Source organism: Coregonus lavaretus (genome assembly GCF_964263955.1).
Source record: "Coregonus lavaretus genome assembly, chromosome: 2".
Lineage (NCBI taxonomy): Eukaryota > Metazoa > Chordata > Actinopteri > Salmoniformes > Salmonidae > Coregonus > Coregonus lavaretus.
In genome coordinates, this window is record NC_139989.1 from 7,002,276 (window position 1) to 7,025,505 (window position 23,230).

At 45.9% G+C, this 23,230-nt stretch overlaps 1 protein-coding gene across 1 annotated transcript in view; it reads left to right on the top strand.

The window, feature by feature from the left end:
- Positions 1-23,230, top strand: part of dnah5l (dynein, axonemal, heavy chain 5 like) — a gene marked incomplete at both ends in the record, with an annotated part of 53,202 nt that overhangs the window by 24,784 nt on the left and 5,188 nt on the right. The window contains 27 exons of the mRNA XM_084144193.1: positions 252-446; positions 570-704; positions 859-1,048; positions 2,300-2,517; positions 3,553-3,864; positions 4,059-4,148; positions 5,850-6,083; positions 6,172-6,339; positions 6,433-6,639; positions 6,849-7,178; positions 7,367-7,573; positions 7,900-8,142; positions 8,678-8,832; positions 9,355-10,019; positions 10,289-10,569; positions 11,387-11,602; positions 13,116-13,283; positions 13,683-13,901; positions 13,982-14,158; positions 14,361-14,555; positions 14,749-14,904; positions 15,229-15,411; positions 15,628-15,798; positions 16,099-16,477; positions 19,764-20,035; positions 22,603-22,767; positions 22,896-23,163. Of these exons, the coding sequence (XP_084000319.1) occupies positions 252-446; positions 570-704; positions 859-1,048; positions 2,300-2,517; positions 3,553-3,864; positions 4,059-4,148; positions 5,850-6,083; positions 6,172-6,339; positions 6,433-6,639; positions 6,849-7,178; positions 7,367-7,573; positions 7,900-8,142; positions 8,678-8,832; positions 9,355-10,019; positions 10,289-10,569; positions 11,387-11,602; positions 13,116-13,283; positions 13,683-13,901; positions 13,982-14,158; positions 14,361-14,555; positions 14,749-14,904; positions 15,229-15,411; positions 15,628-15,798; positions 16,099-16,477; positions 19,764-20,035; positions 22,603-22,767; positions 22,896-23,163 (6,199 nt within the window). The remainder of the gene's footprint in view (positions 1-251; positions 447-569; positions 705-858; positions 1,049-2,299; positions 2,518-3,552; positions 3,865-4,058; positions 4,149-5,849; positions 6,084-6,171; positions 6,340-6,432; positions 6,640-6,848; positions 7,179-7,366; positions 7,574-7,899; positions 8,143-8,677; positions 8,833-9,354; positions 10,020-10,288; positions 10,570-11,386; positions 11,603-13,115; positions 13,284-13,682; positions 13,902-13,981; positions 14,159-14,360; positions 14,556-14,748; positions 14,905-15,228; positions 15,412-15,627; positions 15,799-16,098; positions 16,478-19,763; positions 20,036-22,602; positions 22,768-22,895; positions 23,164-23,230) is intronic.

Genomic DNA, 23,230 nt, shown 5'->3' on the forward strand with positions numbered 1-23,230 from the left:
GCACATTTCACATTTTCACTAACATTGTGCCACGTGCATGCAAGGTTCAAATACCAACTGTGAAAGGAAGATTTACTAGATATTATTTAGTATGGTTTACATTTTAAGACAGCCTCAAACCTCATGCCTCACACCTCATCCCTCAAACCTCATCCCTCAACCCTCATCCCTCAAACCTCATCCCTTCTTGAGTAAATTGTCAATGTTATGGCTCCTATTATCCCTGTTCTACTGTTCTTCTCAAACGGTAGAACCCTGGATATGCTGGCCGCCAGGAGCTTCCAGAGAACCTGAAGATCCAGTTCCGTACGGTGGCCATGATGGTTCCAGACAGAGCCATCATCATGAGGGTGAAGTTAGCCAGCGCCGGTTTCCGTGACAACCAAGTCCTCAGCCGCAAGTTCTACACCCTGTACAAGCTGTGTGAAGAGCAGCTCTCCAAGCAGGTAACATCAAGGTCAAAAGGTCACAGTAGCATCATACACAGTACACACTTGTAATCATTCTCATCAAGAATTTGGTCACCAGTCAAATTGATTATAAATGTCTCCTCTCACATTCTCTTCAAGGTCCACTATGACTTTGGGCTAAGGAACATATTGTCAGTGTTGAGGACACTGGGTTCAGTGAAGAGGTCCAACCCCACTGAGCCAGAGAAAACGGTAGTGATGCGGGTGCTGCGCGACATGAACCTCTCCAAACTGGTAAAGTCCATTTTTCTTCTACCCTACAATCCAAGTGGTACTTAACTTTTATTCTTCACCTGAAACTAAAAGTATCTGCATTTGCTTTTATGAATTCACATTAAATTATTTTTATGGTAAAACAAATAAACAAAATCGCTATGTCTCTGACCAGGTGGATGAGGATGAGCCTCTGTTCATGAGCCTGATCAACGACCTGTTCCCTGGGATCATTCTGGACAAGGCAGGCTACCCCGACCTGGAGGCTGCCATCCACACCCAGACCCATCAGGCTGGCCTCATCCCTCACCAGCCATGGGTCCTCAAACTGGTGCAGCTCTACGAGACCCAGCGGGTTCGCCACGGTCAGTCAACGTGCACTGGAACCTTCTGTTTTAAAGCTGTAATGGAGAAGGTTTGGTGTTCGCCACGGTCAGTCAACGTGCACTGGAACCTTCTGTTTTAAAGCTGTAATGGAGATGGTTTGGTGTTCACCACGGTCAGTCAACATGCACTGGAACCTTCTGTTTTAAAGCTGTAATGGAGATGGTTTGGTGTTCACCACGGTCAGTCAACGTGCACTGGAACCTTCTGTTTTAAAGCTGTAATGGAGATGGTTTGGTGTTCACCACGGTCAGTCAACATGCACTGGAACCTTCTGTTTTAAAGCTGTAATGGAGATGGTTTGGTGTTCACCACGGTCAGTCAACGTGCACTGGAACCTTCTGTTTTAAAGCTGTAATGGAGATGGTTTGGTGTTCACCACGGTCAGTCAACGTGCACTGGAACCTTCTGTTTTAAAGCTGTAATGGAGAAGGTTTGGTGTTCGCCACGGTCAGTCAACGTGCACTGGAACCTTCTGTTTTAAAGCTGTAATGGAGATGGTTTGGTGTTCACCACGGTCAGTCAACGTGAATTGGAACCTTCTGTTTTAAAGCTGTAATGGAGAAGGTTTGGTGTTCACCACGGTCAGTCAACGTGCACTGGAACCTTCTGTTTTAAAGCTGTAATGGCGATGGTTTGGTGTTCACCACGGTCAGTCAACGTGCACTGGAACCTTCTGTTTTAAAGCTGTAATGGAGATGGTTTGGTGTTCACCACGGTCAGTCAACGTGAATTGGAACCTTCTGTTTTAAAGCTGTAATGGAGAAGGTTTGGTGTTCGCCACGGTCAGTCAACGTGCACTGGAACCTTCTGTTTTAAAGCTGTAATGGCGATGGTTTGGTGTTCACCACGGTCAGTGATCCTTCACTACAGGGTTCGGCAACTCCGGTCCTGGAGGGCCAAAAACATTCTACTTTTTTCTTCTTCTACCAGGTAGTTAATTGCACTCACCTGGTGTCCCGGGTCTAAATCAGTCTCTGATTAGGAGGAAATAATAAAAGCCAGGCATTTTATGGTCCTCCCGGACTGGAGCTGGCTATCCCTACAATACCACAGCCCTCTATTGTAAAGCATGCATCAGACAAGTGCATGTCATAACACGTGCCATAAGCTGTTATAGCAGGTGGTGCAAACTAGTGTGAACCGTTTGCTCTACACACTGATATTCCTCTGCAGGCCACAGCCTCTTCTCTTTCTCTCATTCTGTGTTGATCTCAATCTCTCGCCTGTAGGTATGATGACGCTAGGCCCCAGCGGAGCTGGGAAGACCACGTGCATCCACACACTGATGAGGGCCATGTCGGACTGTGGCACCCCTCACCGAGAGATGAGGATGAACCCCAAGGCCATTACTGCATCCCAGATGTTTGGTACCCTGGATGTGGCCACCAACGACTGGACTGATGGGGTCTTCTCAACCCTGTGGAGGAAAACGCTCAAAGCCAAGAAGGTCAGCAAGGTCAATAGAGTTGGGATGGAAGGGTAGTGCCTTCGGTAGGCTGTACTAGTTACAGTAAGCTCCAAAAGTATTGGGACAGTGACACATTGTTTGCTGTTTTGGCTCTGTACTCCAGCACTTTGGGTTTGAAATGATACAATGACTATGAGGGTAAAGTGCAGACGGTCAGCTTTAATTTTAGGGTATTTTCATCCACATCGGGTGAACCGTTTAGAAATTAAAGCACTTTTTGTTCATAGTCCTCCCATTTTAGGGGACCAAAAGTATTGGGACAAATTTACTTCTGTGTATTAAAGTAGTAAAAAGTTATGTATTTGGTCCCATATTTATAGCACGCAATGAGTACATCAAGCTTGTGACTCTACAAATATTTTGGATACATTTGCTGTTTGTTTTGTTTGGCTTTCAGATTATTTTGTGCCCAATAGAAATGAATGGTACATAATGTATTGTCTCATTTTGGAGTCACTTTTATTGTAAATAAGAATAGAATATGTTTCTAAACAGTTCTACATTAATGTGGATGCTACCATGATTATAGATAATCCTGAATGAACTGTGAATAATGATGAGTGATGCACAAATGTGTCACTGTCCCAATACTTTTGGTGCTCACTGTAGTTAGGTGTACTGGGAAGTTAAAGGGGAAGTGCAGTCAAAAACGTGATTTTCCTGTGTTTTATATATATATATGTCCACACTATGAGCTTGGAATAATACAGTGAAAATTATGATAATGCCCTTTTAGTGTAAGAGCTGTTTGAAAAGACTGCCTGAAATTTCAGCTTGTTTGCATGGGTGGGGTTTTTGGACCGCCTGGTGATGTCACCAATAAGTTAATAGACCAATAACAAAGAGAGTTTGCCCTCCTCTGCCAATAACAGCTAGTTTTCAGGTTACATATCCCTCCCATTAGGCTCCTCCAATTAGGCCCCTCACAATGAGTTATGAGTTATGACTATCTAAGCCAGACAGTTGTCATACTAGTTCTCATTTTTATTCTATTGAACTGTTTCTCTTCCCAAGGGGGAGCACATCTGGATCGTACTGGACGGCCCTGTGGACGCCATCTGGATTGAAAACCTCAACTCGGTCCTGGACGACAACAAGACCCTGACCCTGGCTAACGGCGACCGCATCCCTATGGCGCCTAACTGTAAGGTGGTGTTTGAGCCCCACAACATCGACAACGCCTCCCCGGCCACAGTGTCCCGCAACGGCATGGTATTCATGAGTTCCTCTGTGCTGGACTGGAAGCCTATCCTTCAGGCCTGGCTCCACAGGGTGCCATCACAGCAGGCAGAGGTGCTCCTGGGCTGCTTCCATAGTGTTTTCCAGGTCTGTCTGAATATCATACTGTACCTCCATTCTCTTTCCCTACTGTAGGATCAAACACAGAAAGAGGCACAAACACATGCAGTATGGAGGCATACACATACACACACACACACTTTGCTGATCTTTGTTCCCATGAGAATAATCCTCTGTGGTCTTCCTGAATCTGTGGAGTCTCTACCTTATGCCCTGTACAGGATTTGATCAACTTTGTCTTCACTGCTGTGTCTCCCAAAATGCCCACCCTGGAGTGTATGTACATCAAGCAGACCATTGACCTTCTGCAGGTAAGCAGAATAGCCACACTGAATTCCTGTAAAATTCAAATGTTTTACCTATTTATTCTTAGAAATAAACTGCTCAGAAAAATAAAGGGAACACTTAAACAACACAATGTAACTCCAAGTCAATCACACTTCTGTGAAATCGAACTGTCCACTTAGGAAGCAACACTGATTGACAATAAATGTCACATGCTGTTGTGCAAATGGAATAGACAACAGGTGGAAATTATAGGCAATTAGCAAGACACCCCCAATAAAGGACTGGTTTTGCAGGTGGTGACCACAGACCACTTCTCAGTTCCCATGCTTCCTGGCTGATGTTTTGGTCACTTTTGAATGCTGCCGGTGCTTTCACTCTAGTGGTAGCATGAGACGGAGTCTACAACCCACACAAGTGGCTCAGGTAGTGCAGCTCATCCAGGATGGCACATCAATGCGAGCTGTGGCAAGAAGGTTTGCTGTGTCTGTCAGCGTAGTGTCCAGAGCATGGAGGCGCTACCAGGAGACAGGCCAGTACATCAGGAGACGTGGAGGAGGCCGTAGGAGGGCAACAACCCAGCAGCAGGACTGCTACCTCCGCCTTTGTGCAAGGAGGAGCAGGAGGAGCACTGCCAGAGCCCTGCAAAATGACCTCCAGCAGGCCACAAATGTGCATGTGTCTGCTCAAACGGTCAGAAACAGACTCCATGAGGGTGGTATGAGGGCCCGACGTCCACAGGTGGGGGTTGTGCTTACAGCCCAACACCGTGCAGGACGTTTGGCATTTGCCACTGGCGCCCTGTGCTCTTCACAGATGAAAGCAGGTTCACACTGAGCACGTGACAGACGTGACAGAGTCTGGAGACGCCGTGGAGAACGTTCTGCTGCCTGCAACATCCTCCAGCATGACCAGTTTTTCTTTGGGGGGCCGCACAGCCCTCCATGTGCTCGCCAGAGTTAGCCTGACTGCCATTAGGTACCGAGATGAGCTCCTCAGACCCCTTGTGAGACCATATGCTGGTGCGGTTGGCCCTGGGTTCCTCCTAATGCAAGACAATGCTAGACCTCATGTGACTGGAGTGTGTCAGCAGTTCCTGCAAGAGGAAGGCATTGATGCTATGGACTGGCCCGCCCGTTCCCCAGACCTGAATCCAATTGAGCACATCTGGGACATCATGTCTCGCTCCGAATGCTTTAGTCCAGGTCTGGGAGGAGATCCCTCAGGAGACCATCCGCCACCTCATCAGGAGCATGCCCAGGCGTTGTAGGGAGGTCATACAGGCACGTGGAGGCCACACACACTACTGAGCCTCATTTTGACTTGTTTTAAGGACATTACATCAAAGTTGGATCAGCCTGTAGTGTGGTTTTCCACTTTAATTTTGAGGGTGACTCCAAATCCAGACCTCCATGGGTTGATAAATTTGATTTCCATTGATAATTTTTGTGTGATTTTGTTGTCAGCACATTCAACTATGTAAAGAAAAAAGTATTTAATAAGATTATTTCATTCATTCAGATCTAGGATGTGTTATATTAGTGTTTCCTTTATTTTTTTGAGCAGTGTATATGCAATTTTAATTAAACTGAACTAGTCATAATACCTCCCACATTCTATTATGACAATAACATTGAATTCAATAGACATGTCCACCCCAATGGCTGAAATGTTGAACATATCAAACGTACTTCAAAGGCAAAGCTCAATGTGGAACCTTTTTCCAGGGTCTACTTCCTGCGGTGGAGGAGAAGCAGGCTCAGGGGGACTTATCACGGCTCTTTGTGTTTGCTGTCATGTGGTCAGTGGGGGCTCTGCTGGAGCTGGAGGACAGATCCAAAATGGAGGCCTTCTTACAGGCCCACCCTGCCACTCTGGACCTGCCCCAGACCCAAGGAGACCAGACCATCTTTGAGTTCATGGTCAATGAACGTGGCCAGTGGGAGCACTGGTCCAAGAAGGTATGGTTTGTGCTGTTGCTGTTAATTGATCAAGCAATCACTCCACTAATCCATACTCTCTCTCTCTGCATGATGACGTCACCTCTAGGTGCCAGAGTACAAGTATCCCACAGACTCTGTCCCGGACTACTCATCTATCCTGGTGCCCAACGTGGACAATGTGAGGACAGACTTCCTGATGCAGACCATCATGAAACAGGGCAAAGCTGTGCTGCTCATCGGGGAACAGGGGACTGCCAAGACCGTCATGATCAAGGTCTGAGATATAGATTTGTGAATGTAGATGTGGGTTTTATCTATGACCATAATACCTCTTTATAGGATCTCAATCCTAGTTGTTCCATTGCAGGGCTATACCAGTAAGTTTGATCCTGAAACTCACCTGAGCAAGAGCTTGAACTTCTCCTCGGCCACCCTGCCCAGTATGTTCCAGAGGACCATAGAGAGCTACATTGACAAGAGGATGGGCTCCACGTATGGGCCGCCAGCAGGCAAGAAGATGACTGTGTTTGTGGATGACATCAACATGCCTGTTATCAACGAGTGGGGTGACCAGGTTAGTGCCATTTTGTAACATGAATCCAGATGTTCATTTTGATCTTAGCTAACAACATGAACCTGCCTTTATTTACACTTTACCTAAATATTTTATTATTTATCTTAATAAAGTATAATCTCATCTCCCTATCTCTTGCACACAGATAACCAATGAGATTGTGCGTCCATCCAACAGATAACCAATAAGATTGTGCGTCCATCCAACAGATAACCAATGAGATAGTGCGTCAGCTGATGGAGCAGGGTGGTTTCTACAGCCTGGAGAGACCAGGGGAGTTCACCAGCGTGGTGGATGTTCAGCTGGTGGCGGCCATGATCCACCCCGGGGGCGGGCGCAATGACGTGCCCCAGCGCCTCAAGAGGCAGTTCAGCACCTTCAACTGCACTCTGCCCTCCAACTCCTCCATCGACAAGATCTTCCGCACCGTGGCGCAGGGCTACTTCTGCCCCGAGAGGGGCTTCCCTGAGGAGGTGTGCACCCTGGCCAGCACCCTGGTGCCCACCACTAGGAGGGTGTGGCAAGCTGTCAAAGCCAAGGTACAGTACTGTGACATACCCAATACAGCCAGAGGAGGATGGAGGGAGTCTGGTTCCTCTTGAGATTTATTTCCTGTAGAGTTTTTCCTTGCCACTGTGCTTCTACTTGTGCTTTGGGGTTGTAGGCCGCCGGGTTGAAAAAAAAAGAAGGAAAAAAAAGAATCCATCCATTTATGTGTCATCCCCAGATGCTGCCCTCCCCAGCCAAGTTCCACTACATCTTTAACCTGCGGGACCTCAGTCGTATCTGGCAGGGTATTCTCACGGTGAGGACCGAGGTGTGCCAGGGGCCAGAGGTGCTGGCATCACTCTTCCATCATGAGTGTACCCGGGTCATTGCTGACCGCTTCATCGACCACAAGGACAGACAGAGCTTCGAGAGCATGCTGGAGAAGGTGGGTGTGGAGTGTGAATTCTGTTCATATATCCTCTGTTATGCAGTTTGAATTGTTGTCCTGTTCTCAACAGGTGTTACTTTTTAAAAGATGGACACGTAGTTATGCATTTGAATATCACATTTTATAATTATATATTTTCTTAAGTTGGCTTAGTTTTGTTATAGGACACAAGTGTTTTCATTTCATATTTACCTTGAATAACACTAAATCTTTCGCACTACATTTCTGAAAACATTTGTATATTTAAACATCAAGCTTACTCGCATAGTTAAACACATTATCAAACTGGTAAGTTACCAACCACAAAGAGCTGTCTCCTTTAGGTTACAGTGGAGGAGCATGGAGAAGCCATGATAGAGCACCCCCAGTGGGAGGCCTACTTTGTGGACTTCCTAAAGGACGTCCCCGAGACCACAGGGGAGGAGCCGGAAGACATGGAGCTGGAGGCCCCTAAGGTCTATGAGCCCATCCCATCCTTCCAGGCCCTGTCGGAGCGCCTCACCACGTTCCAACTGCAGTACAACGAGGCAGTCAGAGGCAGTGCCATGGACCTGGTCTTCTTCAAGGTAAAAGCGAACTACAGTATTACCCCTTTCACCCTGCCGAGCCAAGCAATACCTCAGTGACCTGGTTACACTGTACAGTACGGTTCTGGTTGGCTTGACAGTGTAAAAAGGATAACAGTGAATTTAGCATTATATTCTAAAGTATCCCATATGATGGGATTTACTAGTTGGCATACTCTCCTATCTTCCGGTAGCTTCACCCATTGTCATTATTAGAGGGCGGCAGGTAGCTTAGTGGTTAAGAGCGTTGTGCTAGTAACCGAAAGGTCGCTGGTTCTAATCCCCGAGCCGACTAGGTGAAAAATCTGTCGATGTGCCCTTGAGCAAGGCACTTAACCCTAATTGCTCCTGTAAGTCGCTCTGTATAAGAGCGTCTGCTAAATGACCAATTATTATTATTTATAATTATATTATTGACTGACACGTTAGTACACAGAAATACACTACCATGTTGTCACTCAACAACATATAGTAATATCCTGCAGTAGCTCTGTATTCCTATTGGCTGACGCTCCTTCTCTTTGTCGCCGGGCAGGATGCCATGATCCACCTGATGAAGATCAGTCGTATCGTCCGCACCCCTCAGGGGAATGCCCTCCTGGTGGGGGTGGGGGGCTCAGGGAAGCAGAGCCTCACCCGCCTGGCTTCCTTCATCGCTGGATACCAGAGCTTTCAAATCATCCTGACCAGGTTGGCCTTCTAGATACTAGCCTAATCATCATCATAAAGACACCCAAACCCTAATCATCATCATCATCATCATAAAGACATCCTAACCAGTGGTTCCCAACCCTGGTCCGGGTCCTGTTGATCTGTATTCAGTTACAGACAGATTGGGTTAATACTCACATAATTAATCACAGGTAAATTAATTGATAATCACAGATCTAAATAGATCAGTGGAGCATGCGGTAAACCGTGCACCTTTTTGATAGGCTAATTAAAGTACCATAGTAGATTTTAGAAGATGAAATAGTGGATTACCATTTGGTGTAGCTCAATTGGTAGAGCATGGCGCTTGCAACACCAGGGTTGTGGGTTCGATTCCCACGGGGGGCCAGTATGAAAAAAGAAATGTATGCACTCACTAACTGTAAGTCGCTCTGGATAAGAGTGTCTGCTAAATGACTAAAATTTAAAATGTAATTGAATCTTGTTAACTGGAGTTGGTGTGAAGAAAATCCTGTTTATCTTGTCTCATTCATTCGACAGGACGTACAACACCAGCAACCTCATGGAGGACCTGAAGTCTTTGTACCGCATCGCCGGACAGCAGGGCAAAGGAGTCACCTTCATCTTCACCGACAACGACATCAAGGAGGAGTCTTTCCTGGAGTACATGAACAACGTGCTGGCCTCGGGCGAGGTCTCCAACCTGTTCGCCCGTGACGAAGTCGATGAAATCACCCAGGACCTCATCCCAGCCATGAAACGCGAGCACCCTCGCCGCCCACCCACTGCTGAAAACCTCTACGACTACTTCCTGTCGCGAGTGAGGAGCAACCTGCACGTGGTGTTGTGCTTCTCGCCGGTGGGGGAGAAGTTCCGAACAAGAGCCCTCAAGTTCCCAGGTCTGATATCGGGCTGTACTATTGACTGGTTCCAGCGTTGGCCACGGGACGCACTAGTGGCAGTCGCACATCACTTCCTGTCCCAGTATACGTTCCAATGCTCTGAAGACGTTAAGCAGAGTGTAGTCCACACCATGGGGACCTTTCAGGACCTGGTGGCCGAGAAGTGCACAGAGTACTTTGAGCGGTTCCGCCGCCAGACCTACGTCACGCCCAAGTCCTACCTGTCCTTCATCGACGGCTATAAGATCATCTACTCAGAGAAGATCGCTCATGTGGGCATGCTTGCTGAGCGCATGAAAACAGGTAAGGTAAAACTATTCAAAAACAAATATATGTGTGATGTTTTATTGTCACATACACCGGCTAGTTGCAGTGAAATGTGTTGTTTTACAGGGACAGCCATAGTACTACGTTGCCACTGGAGCAAAGCCGAAGACATTGTAGCAACTGCATTGTTGCACTTTTTGCATTGACAGAGAGTATTCATTTCTTATAAGTGAACGGCTATAACGTCTTGTTTATCACCATTTAAAGTTATTTTTCATCACCTGACACAATCTCACTCTCCCCAGGCCTGGCCAAGCTGATGGAGGCAGAGCAGTCTGTGAGTCAGCTGTCCAAGGAGCTGGTTGTTAAGGAACAGGAGCTGGAGGTGGCCTCCAAGAAGGCTGACGGGGTCCTGCAGGAGGTAACAGTCAAGGCCCAGGCGGCCGAGAAGGTCAAGATGCAGGTTCAGAAAGTGAAGGACAAGGCTCAGGTCATCGTGGACGAGATTGAAGCCGATAAGAAAGTGGCTGAGAGGAAGCTAGAGGCGGCCAAGCCTGCGCTAGCAGCCGCAGAGGCCGCGTTGCAGGTGAGAATGGGATTTGGTTGACTGTTGAGTTAGAATTTTCTGTACATCATATCAGTACAGTAATGATCCCGCACCATTAGTGGATGAATGATCCCGCACCATTAGTACAGTAGTGATCCCGCACCATTAGTACAGTAATGATCCTGCACCATTAGTACAGTAATGATCCCGCACCATTAGTACAGTAGTGATCCCGCACCATTAGTACAGTAGTGATCCCACACCATTAGTACAGTAGTGATCCCGCACCATTAGTACAGTAGTGATCCCGCACCATTAGTACAGTAGTGATCCCGCACCATTAGTACAGTAGTGATCCCGCACCATTAGTACAGTAGTGATCCCGCACCATTAGTACAGTAGTGATCCCGCACCATTAGTACAGTAGTGATCCCGCACCATTAGTACAGTAGTGATCCCACACCATTAGTACAGTAGTGATCCCGCACCATTAGTACAGTAATGATCCCGCACCATTAGTACAGTAGTGATCCCACACCATTAGTACAGTAGTGATCCCGCACCATTAGTACAGTAGTGATCCCGCACCATTAGTACAGTAGTGATCCTGCACCATTAGTACAGTAATGATCCCGCACCATTAGTACAGTAGTGATCCCGCACCATTAATACAGTAGTGATCCCGCACCATTAGTACAGTAATGATCCCGCACCATTATGGGGCCACCAACCCCAAGCTAACAGAGTGTCAAATAAAATCTGCTATATGAAATGTCATGCTTCAGAAAGTGACTAAAATGAAAGCCATTTGAAAAGGGAAATCAGAATATTTTTTTCTATGTCCTGTTTTCCCCAGACCATCAAGCCTGCGGACATCGCCACAGTGAGGAAACTGGGCAAGCCCCCACACCTGATCATGCGCATCATGGACGCCGTGCTGCTGCTGTTCCAGCGCAGGGTGGACCCTGTCACCCAGGACCCAGAGAGACCCTGCCCCCGGCCCTCCTGGAGTGAGGCCCTCAAACTAATGCAGCAGTCTGGCTTCGTCAGCATGCTGGTCAACTTCAGCAAGGTAAGCCATACTGAAGGGGGAAGAGGTTTCAAGATGTATGGACATATTTAATCGGTCTCAAATGATCAAATCCGCCTTGTCCAAGTGTATTCTCAAGGGATTATAAAGTCTTAAGACTTCACATAGACTTACACCAACTATATAGGCTCGATATAACCAGCCATTTTCCTTTCCATGCAAAGCTTTAGCTGGGAATTTTCAGCTATGCGGAACAAGGACCCAATCTTTAACGTCTGCCTTGAACAGTATGGCCAGAGTCATATATACTGTATCTACAGATGGAGGATCTTAATTTGAGCCAGTTTGCTACTGCAGAAAAATAATCCTGTAAAAACAGGAAATGTGAATTATTATGTGGATTATAATTAATGGACATTTTTGTAGGGGTTGAAAAAAAAATTGTCAGGGGAAAATCAAGTCTGAAATGTCAAAGTGGAAATTACAAACTTCAGAAGCCTTTTTAAACCTCAAATACACTGCGTTGTAGGAAAGTTCTACTGCAAAAAGGTAATCAAATTAAGATTCTACATCTGAATATGGAACTGGGTATGACGTCTGAGACGTGCTAACCCTATGATGACTCTCTTTCTAAAATGTCTCACCTACAGTATAGCTAACAGGTTTCAAAGTAAAGCCCCTTCTCGGATCATTACTAGCCTAGGCTATAAATACAACTCTGTCATTCACTGTCTATCAATATTTGTGGCTTCAATACAGCACTTTCATTCACTGTCTATCAGTATTTGTGGCTTCAATACAGCACTTTCATTCACTGTCTATCAGTATTTGTGGCTTCAATACAGCACTTTCATTCACTGTCTATAGCAGCTCTAGAGTTTCTTCCCTAACTGTCTGCACTCATCACACACACACACACACACACACACACACACACACACACACACACACACACACACTCTTACTTAGGAGGGGATTAGGAAATCTGTCCAGGCAGTGAAATATGGACGCCATGGGAAAGCCCCCGCATAGTGACTGTGTGGCAGTGTGAAATAGAAACAGAGGTGCCAGTGAAGTCAAGGAACCTGATATCACAGCCCTTTGTCCCATCAACACTCAGCGAAACATTGTGTTTTTTGAGTTGTGAAACAGCATGCAGTCTGATATGACTGACTGACCTTCCTCTGTCCAATCTGTCATGAGCCTTTTAACAGATGTTTATCAAATGAACGTCTTTATATTAGACCAGGGCTATTCAACTACCGGCCCTCATGGGCTGAAGCAGATTGATAGATTGATCAATGTCACTGATTGGCCAATGTCACTGATTGGCCAGATAGCCCACTCACCTGGTGTCCCTGATTAAAAAGAGAGACAGTACATCAGAATTACAGTATTTCTGTCCTCCTGGCCCGAAGTTGAATATCCCTGTATTAGAACATGTAATTTCAACATAATGGATGTCAGCTTCCAGTTTTCTGTACTTTCCATTACGACTTATGCCCCCACATCACTTTCAATGCATTTGTTTACTCTTGTACTCTCACTTCACCAGGATTCTATCACTGAGGAGGTAGTGGAGCTGTTGGCACCGTACCTGGATATGGAGGACTACAACCTGGAGGCAGCCAAGAGGATCTGTGGTAACGTGGCTGGCCTCTGCTCCTGGACTGAAGCTATGAAGGACTTCTTTTCCATTAACAAAGAGGTCCTCCCTTTGAAGGTACCCTACTCTACAACCATGGACCCTTGTTTGAAGGGAATAAACTGTATATTTATGTACCAAAAGTAGGTTGAGAAAGATTTTACCCTGGTCTTTAACACTGTGTTGGCCCGCTGACCCAAAGCCTAGGCATTAGTTCAGGGAGCTAACGCAATTATGTAATTCTCAGAGAAAGTGACTCATCATGCAAGCTTGTTTTTATTGGTTCACAGGACCACTTCCATTACACTTCACCCCCCTTGACTGGCTGGGTACAAACCCGGGTCTTCTGCGCACTACAAGTCTGTGTTAGCCCGCTGAGTTACATACAGCATAGTCATTAGCTCAGGGAGCTAACGCAAGTCCTCAAGTCTCAAACAAGGTTACTCACCTAACCAATTCCTTTAAACGTGTCCATAGGCCAACCTGACCCTGCAGGAGGCCCGACTAGGCGTCGCCCAGGGGGAGTTATCCCGGGCACAGGAGCAGCTGGACGCTAAGCAACGGGAGTTGGATGAGGTGCAGGCGCTCTACGACGCCGCCATGAGGGAGAAGCAGACCCTAATGGACGACGCCACGGCCTGCCGGCGCAAGATGGCCAACGCCACCGCACTCATCGACGGGCTTGGTGGTGAGAAGGTGAGGCCTCTAACTATCACTGTCATGCCATATGGCTGGTGACATCTCCATGCATCTATCTTGTTGTGTTTGTCTGTCAGATCCGCTGGACCCAGAGCAGCGCCCTATTCCAGACTCAGATCAGACACCTGGTTGGGGACGTGTTGCTGGCTACTGGCTTCCTGTCCTACGCTGGTCCCTTTAACCAGGAATACCGCAACCTACTGCTGCAGCTCTGGAGGAAGGAGATGAGCACCCACCACATCCCCTACAGTGATGTAAGACTCAGCCACACTCTTTACTGTTCTTGTCCCATTTGTCCATATAGACTTAACTTTGTAACAATGATGCTAGTACATAGTCACTACATTTGATATTATTATTGGACAAAATTATCACATTGAGCTGATTAGTTGTGCTGTCTTAGACCATACTGGAATTGACCATGAATTGACCATGAATTGACCATGACCGCTGTAGGAGCTGAATGTGATCAGCATGCTGGTGGACAATGCCACTGTGGGGGAGTGGAACCTTCAGGGCCTACCCAACGACGACCTGTCCATCCAGAACGGCATTATCGTCACCAAGGCCTCACGCTACCCCCTCCTCATCGACCCACAAGGCCAGGGAAAGATCTGGATCAAGAACCGCGAGAAGGACAGGGAGCTAGAGGTAACGATGACTGAGTAGCTACAGCTATCTCACCCATAAAACTTTAGTCGGTATGAGATAAACATCTGGAGAAACAGACGTCATTCCTTTCATTGATATTCACTTGACCCTACCTGTTTTGTATTAAACAATTCAAATTAACCATCAAGTGAACATACGTTTTTATTACTATCTCTGTTACTGACTGTTTCAGGTGACATCTTTGAACCACAAGTACTTCCGCTCCCACCTAGAGGACAGCATGTCTCTGGGGCGCCCCCTACTGATCGAGGACGTAGGAGAGGAGCTGGACCCTGCCCTGGACAACATTCTAGAGAAGAACTTCATCAAGTCTGGCTCCACGTATAAAGTAATATGCTGCTTGTTGTCATCAATATAGATGTATAGGGTATGTGCTGTCTTGGAGTTAAAGGTCTTGGAGTTGTGTTTGTGCTTGCACAGCTGCTAGTTTGCAAATACTATTTGATAGATAATTATAATAGTGCCTGGAAACCTGTAATCGTTGCTCTCGTTTCCCCCCCCTTTCATTTTATTAAGCTCTATGGGGGAAATGAATTTAATTGTTTTTCATATTGGCTCCAAGTAGACCGTGCTATGACAACAAGCCTCCGGCTCTCTATTGCCTTTTCATAGAGTATCTCGTCTAACCCTCTGTTCCATGTCCTGTCCCCAGGTGAAGGTAGGAGACAAAGAGGTGGATGTGATGAAGGAGTTCACCCTCTATATCACCACTAAGCTGGCTAACCCAGCCTACACCCCTGAGATCAGTGCTAAGACTGCTGTGGTGGACTTCACTGTCACTCTCAAAGGCCTGGAGGACCAGCTGCTTGGTCGGGTCATCCAAATAGAGAAACAGGTACAGGGGTTCCATATGTATACCTATATAGTACATAACTGGGGTTGCCATTCATATTGTTTGAGTAAAGCTAGTCAAATATAGCTGTCATTCACACAGAGTTTATACAGAGTTTAAAGAAATACACTACCTACTTGCTCTTACAAGACATGCTTATTTCTCTGTCTCTCTGTCTGTGTGTGTTTGTTTCTCTCTCTCTCTCTCTTTCTCTCTCAGGAGTTGGAGTCGGAGCGTGTGAAGCTCTTGGAGGAAGTGACGTCCAACAAGAGGAAGATGCAGGAGCTGGAGGATAACCTCCTTTACAGACTGACCAGCACTGAGGGCTCTCTGGTGGAGGACGAGTCCCTTATCGAGGTCCTGAGAGTCACCAAGACCACAGCAGAGGAGGTATGTGTGTGTTTGGATGTGTGTGGGGGCAGGTTATATGTGTGCCTCTCTTCAGGTCAAATATTGGATTTAATGCAAAAGTTCCATATCGGGGTAAAATGCCACCTTTTCATTGATATGGCCAAATGTGCATGATTTCTTTCCAATGATGAAGTATGAAAGAAATTGATGCATGCAAGAGCATATTTTTTTATACATTTTTAGATATACCTATCTGCATTTCAACTATATGTATTTATTTTTATTTTCTCAGATTTGTGGCACTGTAGTCCAACATTGTACTTGAATTGTTCCCAACAGGTGAGTGAGAAGCTAACGGTGGCAGCCGAGACCGAGGTGAAGATCAACCTGGCCAGGGAGGAGTACCGTCTGGTGGCCACACGGGGCAGCATCCTCTACTTCCTCATAGTGGAGATGAGCCTGGTCAACATCATGTACCAGACCTCCCTACGCCAGTTCCTGGGCATCTTCGACTCATCCATGGAGAAATCCACCAAGTCCCAGATCACCTCTAAAAGGATCCTCAACATCATTGAGTTCCTGACCTACCAGGCGTTTCGATATACAGCGAGAGGCCTGTATGAGGATCACAAGTTCCTCTTCACCCTGCTGCTGGCACTGAAGGTCGACCTGCAGGCCAGGAACATCTCCCACAGCGACTTTCAAACCTTTATCAAAGGTTCGGCCAGTTACATTCATATTTACCATTACAACTTTCAGACCTTTATCACGTTAACTAACGTTGGATTGTTTCAGTACCTCCTGATTTGTTATGAATGTGGCTGATGTTTTCCCAGACATCCAGCTTGGAAATGACATTGATAGCTAAATAGAGGACACCTTATTTTTATTTATTTTTTCATTTTTATTGCTATGTAGTAAGATTTTCAGAACCTGCCATAGAAGTAATGAGTTGATACAGTAGCATTCCAATAACAGAAACTAGTTTTATCCCTACCTGACTACTACCGTATATGGTTTATGATTAGGTTATGATAAGACTGACCACATAACCTGGCCAGGATAAACTGTGAGGCCTAACTGTAGTCTAGAGCCTATATTTTGCTGGTCAGCTATCTATGATATAAAAAAGACAATTTCAACGTAACCCTTCAATTAATATCAGTCGTTACTAATCACATATACCTACACCTACTCATTCAAGGGTTTTTCTTTATTTTTACAATTTTTTACATTGTAGAATAATAGTGAAGACATCAAAACTACGAAATAACACATATGGAATCATGTAGTAACCAAAACAGTGTTAAACAAAACAAAATATATTTTATATTTGAGATTCTTTAAATAGCCACCCTTTGCCTTGATGACAGCTTTGCACACTCTTGGCATTCTCTCAACCAGCTTCATGAGGTAGTCACCTGGAATGCATTTCAATTAACAGGTGTGCCTTCTTAAATGCTATTTTGTGGAATTTCTTTCCTTCTTAATGCGTTTGAGCCAATCAGTTGTGTTGTGACAAGGTAGGGGGGGTATACAGAAGATAGCCCTATTTGGTAAAAGACCAAGTCCATATTATGGCAAGAACAGCTCAAATAAGCAAAGAGAAACGACAGTCCATCATTACTTTAAGACATGAAGGTCAGTCAATCTGGAACATTTCAAGAACTTTGAAAGTTTCTTCAAGTGCATTTAGAAAAACCATCATGCACTATGATGAAACTGGCTCTCATGAGGACTGCGACAGGAATGGAAGACCCAGAGTTACCTCTGCTGCAGAGGATAAGTTCATTAGAATTACCAGCCTCAGAAATTGCAGCCCAAATAAATGCTTCACAGAGTTCAAGTAACAGACACATCTCAACATCAACTGTTCAGAGGAGACTGTGTGAATCAGGCCTTCATGGTCGAATTGCTGCAAAGAAACCACTACTAAAAGACACCAATAAGAAGAAGAGACTTGCTTGGGCCAAGAAACACGAGCAATGGACATTAGACCGGTGGAAATATGTCCTTTGGTCTGGAGTCCAAATTGGAGATTTTTGGTTCCAACCGCTGTGTCATTGTGAGACGCGGTGTGGGTGAACGGATGATCTCTGCATGTGTAGTTCCCACCGTAAAACATGGAGGAGGAGGTGTTATGGTGTGGGGGTGCTTTGCTGGTGACACTGTCTGTGATTTATTTAGAATTCAAGGCACACTTAACCAGCATGGCTACCACAGCATTCTGCAGCGATGCGCCATCCCATCTGGTTTGTGCTTAGTGGGACTATCATCAACAGGACAATGACCCAACACTATTTTACCACGAAGGAGAGTGATGGAGTGCTGCATCAGATGACCTGGCCTCCACAATCCCCCGACCTCAACCAAATTGAGATGGTTTGGGATGAGTCGGACCGCAGAGTGAAGGAAAAGCAGCCAACAAGGGCTCAGCATATGTGGGAACTCCTTCAAGACTGTTGGAAAAGCATTCCAGGTGAAGCTGGTTGAGAGAATGCCAAGAGTGTGCAAAGCTGTCATCAAGGCAAAGGGTGGCTATTTGAAGAATCTCAAATATAAAATATATGTTGGTTTGTTTAACACTTTTTTGGTTACTACATGATTCCATATGTGTTATTTCATAGTTTTGATGTCTTCTATTATTCTACAATGTAGAAAATAGTAAAAATAAAGAGAAACCCTTGAATGAGTAGGTGTTCTGAAACTTTTGACTGGTAGTGTATATCAATTTGTTTCCTTTCACGACAAAAAGTATGACAGCCATATGGGCCTCTCGAGTGGCGCAGCGGTCTAAGGCACCGCAGTGCTTGAGTCGTCACTACAGATCCGGGTTCGATCCCAGGCTGTGTCCCAGCCGGCCACGACCGGGAGACCCATGAGGCGGAGCACAATTGGCCCAGCGTCATCCGGGTTAGGGGAGGGTTTGGCCGGCCGGGATGTCCTTGTCCCATCGTGCTCTAGCGACTCCTTGTGGCGGGCCGGGCACATGCACGCTGACTTCGGTCGCCAGTTGTACAGTGTTTCCTCCAACACATTGGTGCATCTGGCTTCCGGGTTAAGCGAGCAGTGTGTCAAGAAGCATTGCGGCTTGGCAGGGTCTGTGCAAATACAATAACACATTTAACACATGGCTCTCAACCTTCGCCTCTCCCGAGTCCGTACAGGAGTTGCAACGATGGGACAAGACTGTAACTACCAATTGGATATCACGAAATTGGGGAGAAAAAGGTGTAAAAAAAATTAATGACACCCATCACTTGGTTCTTATCACCCATGTAGGGTAGTGATCTCATACTGTGTCTCACATGCGACTTGGCCCACCCACAAGTGGGGTAACTGAATACCCCAGCCCTAGTTCAGCTTACATCACACTGCTGACTGTATGCATCCAGATCTATTTTAGCCCCCTGAATTCCCCCTCACACACCAATGGCATTAGGACTTTCTTTGACTCCTATAATGTACATCAAGCTGTGTATTTGGAAGAAGTCTTTGTTTGCTGTTATTGTATTTGCACAGTCCCCCTTGTGGCTCAGTTGGTAGAGCATGGTGCTTACAACGCCAGGGTTGTGGGTTGGATTCCCACGGGGGACCAGTATGAAAATGTATGCACTCACTACTGTAAGTCGCTCTGGATAAGAGCATCTGCTAAATGACTTAAATGCATACAGTACACAGTACCTCTTATTTATAACATTGACTTGTTTTCAACCTTTACAGTAAAGAGAACTGTTATCCGTCATGCTTCCATCTTAAAATGAACCCAGTATTCACTAAGCAAACCCTCTGAGTTTAATGTGCTTCTTCACCCTCAGACCCCACTTAGATTTGTGTAGTTCTCACTTTCTCTCTCTCTTACGTTTGTTGCCGTTATTCAATTAAATCGTTATTGACCCATGAGTAATAAGGATATTCACTGTGCAACCACGCATTACAGAAGACACATATTTAGAACATCAAATGAGTTATACACATATGGAATACATCTCCTCCTCCCCTAGGAGGTGCAGCCCTGGACCTGAACTCTGTGGAGCCCAAGCCGCGGCGCTGGATCCTGGACATAACGTGGCTGAACCTGGTCCAGCTGTCCAGCGTGCACCCTTTCACCCAGCTGCTGACCCAGGTCACCCACAATGACCGCTCTTGGAGGGCCTGGTTCGACGAGCCCGCCCCCGAGGAGGCCCCGGTGCCTGACGGGTACGACAGCATGCTGGACACGTTCAGGAAGTTATTGTTGATCAGGAGCTGGTGCCCCGACCGGACCATCGCCCAGGTGGGTGGGCCTATCTGTTGTTATTTAGGCCTCATGTTCGAATTGGGTCAGTGTCTGCTCAATGAACATTTCCTGTGTTATCTGCAACAATAGTTTTTTGTTTCAACAGAAGAAATAGATAACCGTGCATTTTCAAGATACTAGTTTCTATTTACCCCTCGAATAAAATCCCCACATACAGCAAAAGCTGTTGACCCAAATCAACCCAAACGTTATTAATCATTCCTTTAGTCTGGATGGTGCCTTTTAATATTTTGATGCAGTTACAGTGCCCCAGAATTAAAGGTGGTAGGTAGTCTAGTGGTTAAGAGCGTTGGGCCAGACACCGAAAGGTCGCTGGTTCAATTCCCCGAGCCGACTCGGTGAAAAATCTGTTGATGTTTCCTTCAGCAAGGCACTTAATCCTAATTGCTCCTGCATGTCGCTCTGGGTAAGAGTGTTTGCTAAATGACGTAAATGTAAAATAAACGTGCTGGCCTCATACCTCTCACACCAATCAAGGGCAAATTAGCTATAAAAAAAATAACATCTAAATTAAGATGCTTGCTGAGTGATGTAATTTGACAAGCTAATTTACTTGGTAACCGTGGAAACTCTGGGGAAGCCGGTGAGAGAGAAAGGCACAGGTGTACTGTAATCATTTACAAATGCGTACGTTACAGACAAGCATCTGCCCTTTCAGTTCTGACTTGGGAGGGAACTATAAAAAGCCTCTCTGAAATGAGCGAACAGCTGGCTGCCCGCAAAGCCAGAGATGACCCGTTCAAATCCACCATCTCTCCTTCGCAACCAAACTATTGCCAAGTTACACAAACCAGACTGTGTAGGGTCGGTCCAAATCCTTCAAACACTGAGTAAATATTATGTTTGTCTGAAGAAACAAGACAAAGAACTGTTTGATGGTACAATGCATAGTTTTGCATCAGTAAACCACAGTGAATACATTTGATCATAATTTTATATCAGCAATATGTAATGGCTTTGAAAACATTTCAACAAGTTCCGAATGAATATGGCATTATGTAAGCATGAACTCTATTAAAATGAATAAGTAGGGTTAGGGTGTGGTACTTTCCAACCTTTTGTGAAATGTCACACTTCTCCCCACTTTTGGACAGCCAGAGGAGCTAAGTCACTGAATTCCCATGTCAAATCTGATCTGAGGTCTCCACTTTAGAAATGCTACCTACATGTATATAATAAGGGGAGGCAGCTGATTACATTTTGACACGCATGACAGGTGGAAGCTGAGTTTGAGGCCCTTTGCCAAAGCTCTACTAAGCTAGGACTATTCCACGTACCTACAGGGTGATTCCATGCCAGTGTAGCCCCAAAATAATGTTTGTATCTCAGATTGTTCTGGCAATTCTCACATAGAAACTTCATAGGGAGGAAGGATGTTTGACATGCTTTTTACATTTATATCACAAACCATTTGTGAGAAAATCATGATGAAAGTGGCCATTTTAGGCCCTTTTAGACCTAAAATGCCCTTTTCAGATACCCAAAATATTTTCGGCCTACGCTGCCATGGAATCGCCCTACATGCTCCTGGAAGTGAAGTGACACAGTTGGTGTGGCCGTGGTGATAGTAATGGCAAGGTTGTGGGTTTAAGTCCTGCAGGGATCACATACACTGAACACAAATGTTATGCACTCAATGTACTATACATTGTCTCCCGAGTGGCGCAGTGGTCTAAGGCACTGCATTGCAGTGCTAGCTGTGCCACTAGAGATCCTGGTTCGAATCCAGGCTCTGTCGTAGCCGGCCGCGACCGGGAGACCCATGGGGCGGCGCACAATTGGCCCAGCGTCGTCCAGGTTAGGGGAGGGAATGGCCGGCAGGGATGTAGCTCAGTTGGTAGAGCATGGCGTTTGCAACGCCAGGGTTGTGGGTTCGATTCCCATGGGGGGCCAGTATGAAAAAATAATAAAAAATGTATGCACTAACTGTCAGTCGCTCTGGATAAGAGCGTCTGCTAAATGACTAAAATGTAAATGTAAATGTATTGTGCTGTAAACAAACATTTTCCACATTCAATTGAAAACTAATGTTAAACTCATGTTCTCCAGCCATGTTTCTTCTCCTTTGGGATACTTTGAATACTACCTGTCTATGTCTCTTCAGCCAACGCATTTCCAATCATCTCTATTAATAGAACGCATCTTATATACAGTACTGCGCTCTATGCTCCTAGGCTGCAGATCCTCTGTGCAACCTGTCAATGATTCTGCTTTAGGTTATTGCTATGTGATCCGGATAAAATAATTTCCCCAATGGCCGTATAATTATCACCCTGCAATATAAACTTTTCACAAATAGAAATAGGTGAATTCAAACATGTAGGTTTTTATTTCATAGTTCTCTGTCATCTTAGAACCCAGGTTGATCCACCAAATGTTGCCTCTTCAATAATGTCAAAACGAAAACCTTGAATAAAGCCATAGATTTATCTAAAGCATTACCCAAAGCTAATGAAACGTTTCCATGTTGAAATTCCTCAGCTACAGTGGTATAGCCTGTGTTCTCCACATTAGCAGGTGAATCCCTTAGTTTTTTGTTCCAGGCACGGCATTACATCGCTGAGTCGCTGGGGCCTAAGTACGCAGAGGGGGTCATTCTGGACATGGAGTCCATGTGGGCGGAGAGTGACAAGAGGACTCCCATGGTGTGCTTCCTGTCTATGGGCTCCGATCCCACAGAGAACATAGAGAGGCTGGCCAAAGCAAAGGTAACTTTAGTGGCAAGTTTCCCAGACCTAGATTAAGACTACTCCTGGACTAAAAAGTGTGATGCATCTGTTTTCTACTGTATGCATGTGACTGTTTTGCTGGTGTTGCGTCCGATGTGTACCTGTAGGGAGCACCATGCAGACCCATCTCCATGGGGCAGGGCCAGGAAGTGCACGCTCGCAGGTTATTGGCCAACAGTATGGCTGACGGAGGTTGGCTCCTCCTCCAGAACTGCCACCTGGGCCTGGACTTCCTGGACGAGCTGCTGGAGTCGGTCACCAACAACGAGAGCATCCACGACGGTTGTAGGGTGTGGCTGACCACCGAGGTCCACCCCAAGTTCCCCATCAACTTCCTGCAGTCGTCCATCAAGTTCACCAATGAGCCTCCTCAAGGTACATGACACCACTTCTTCTGTGTTGACTTTCAGAATCTGGATTGAGTAACATGGCATATACAGTA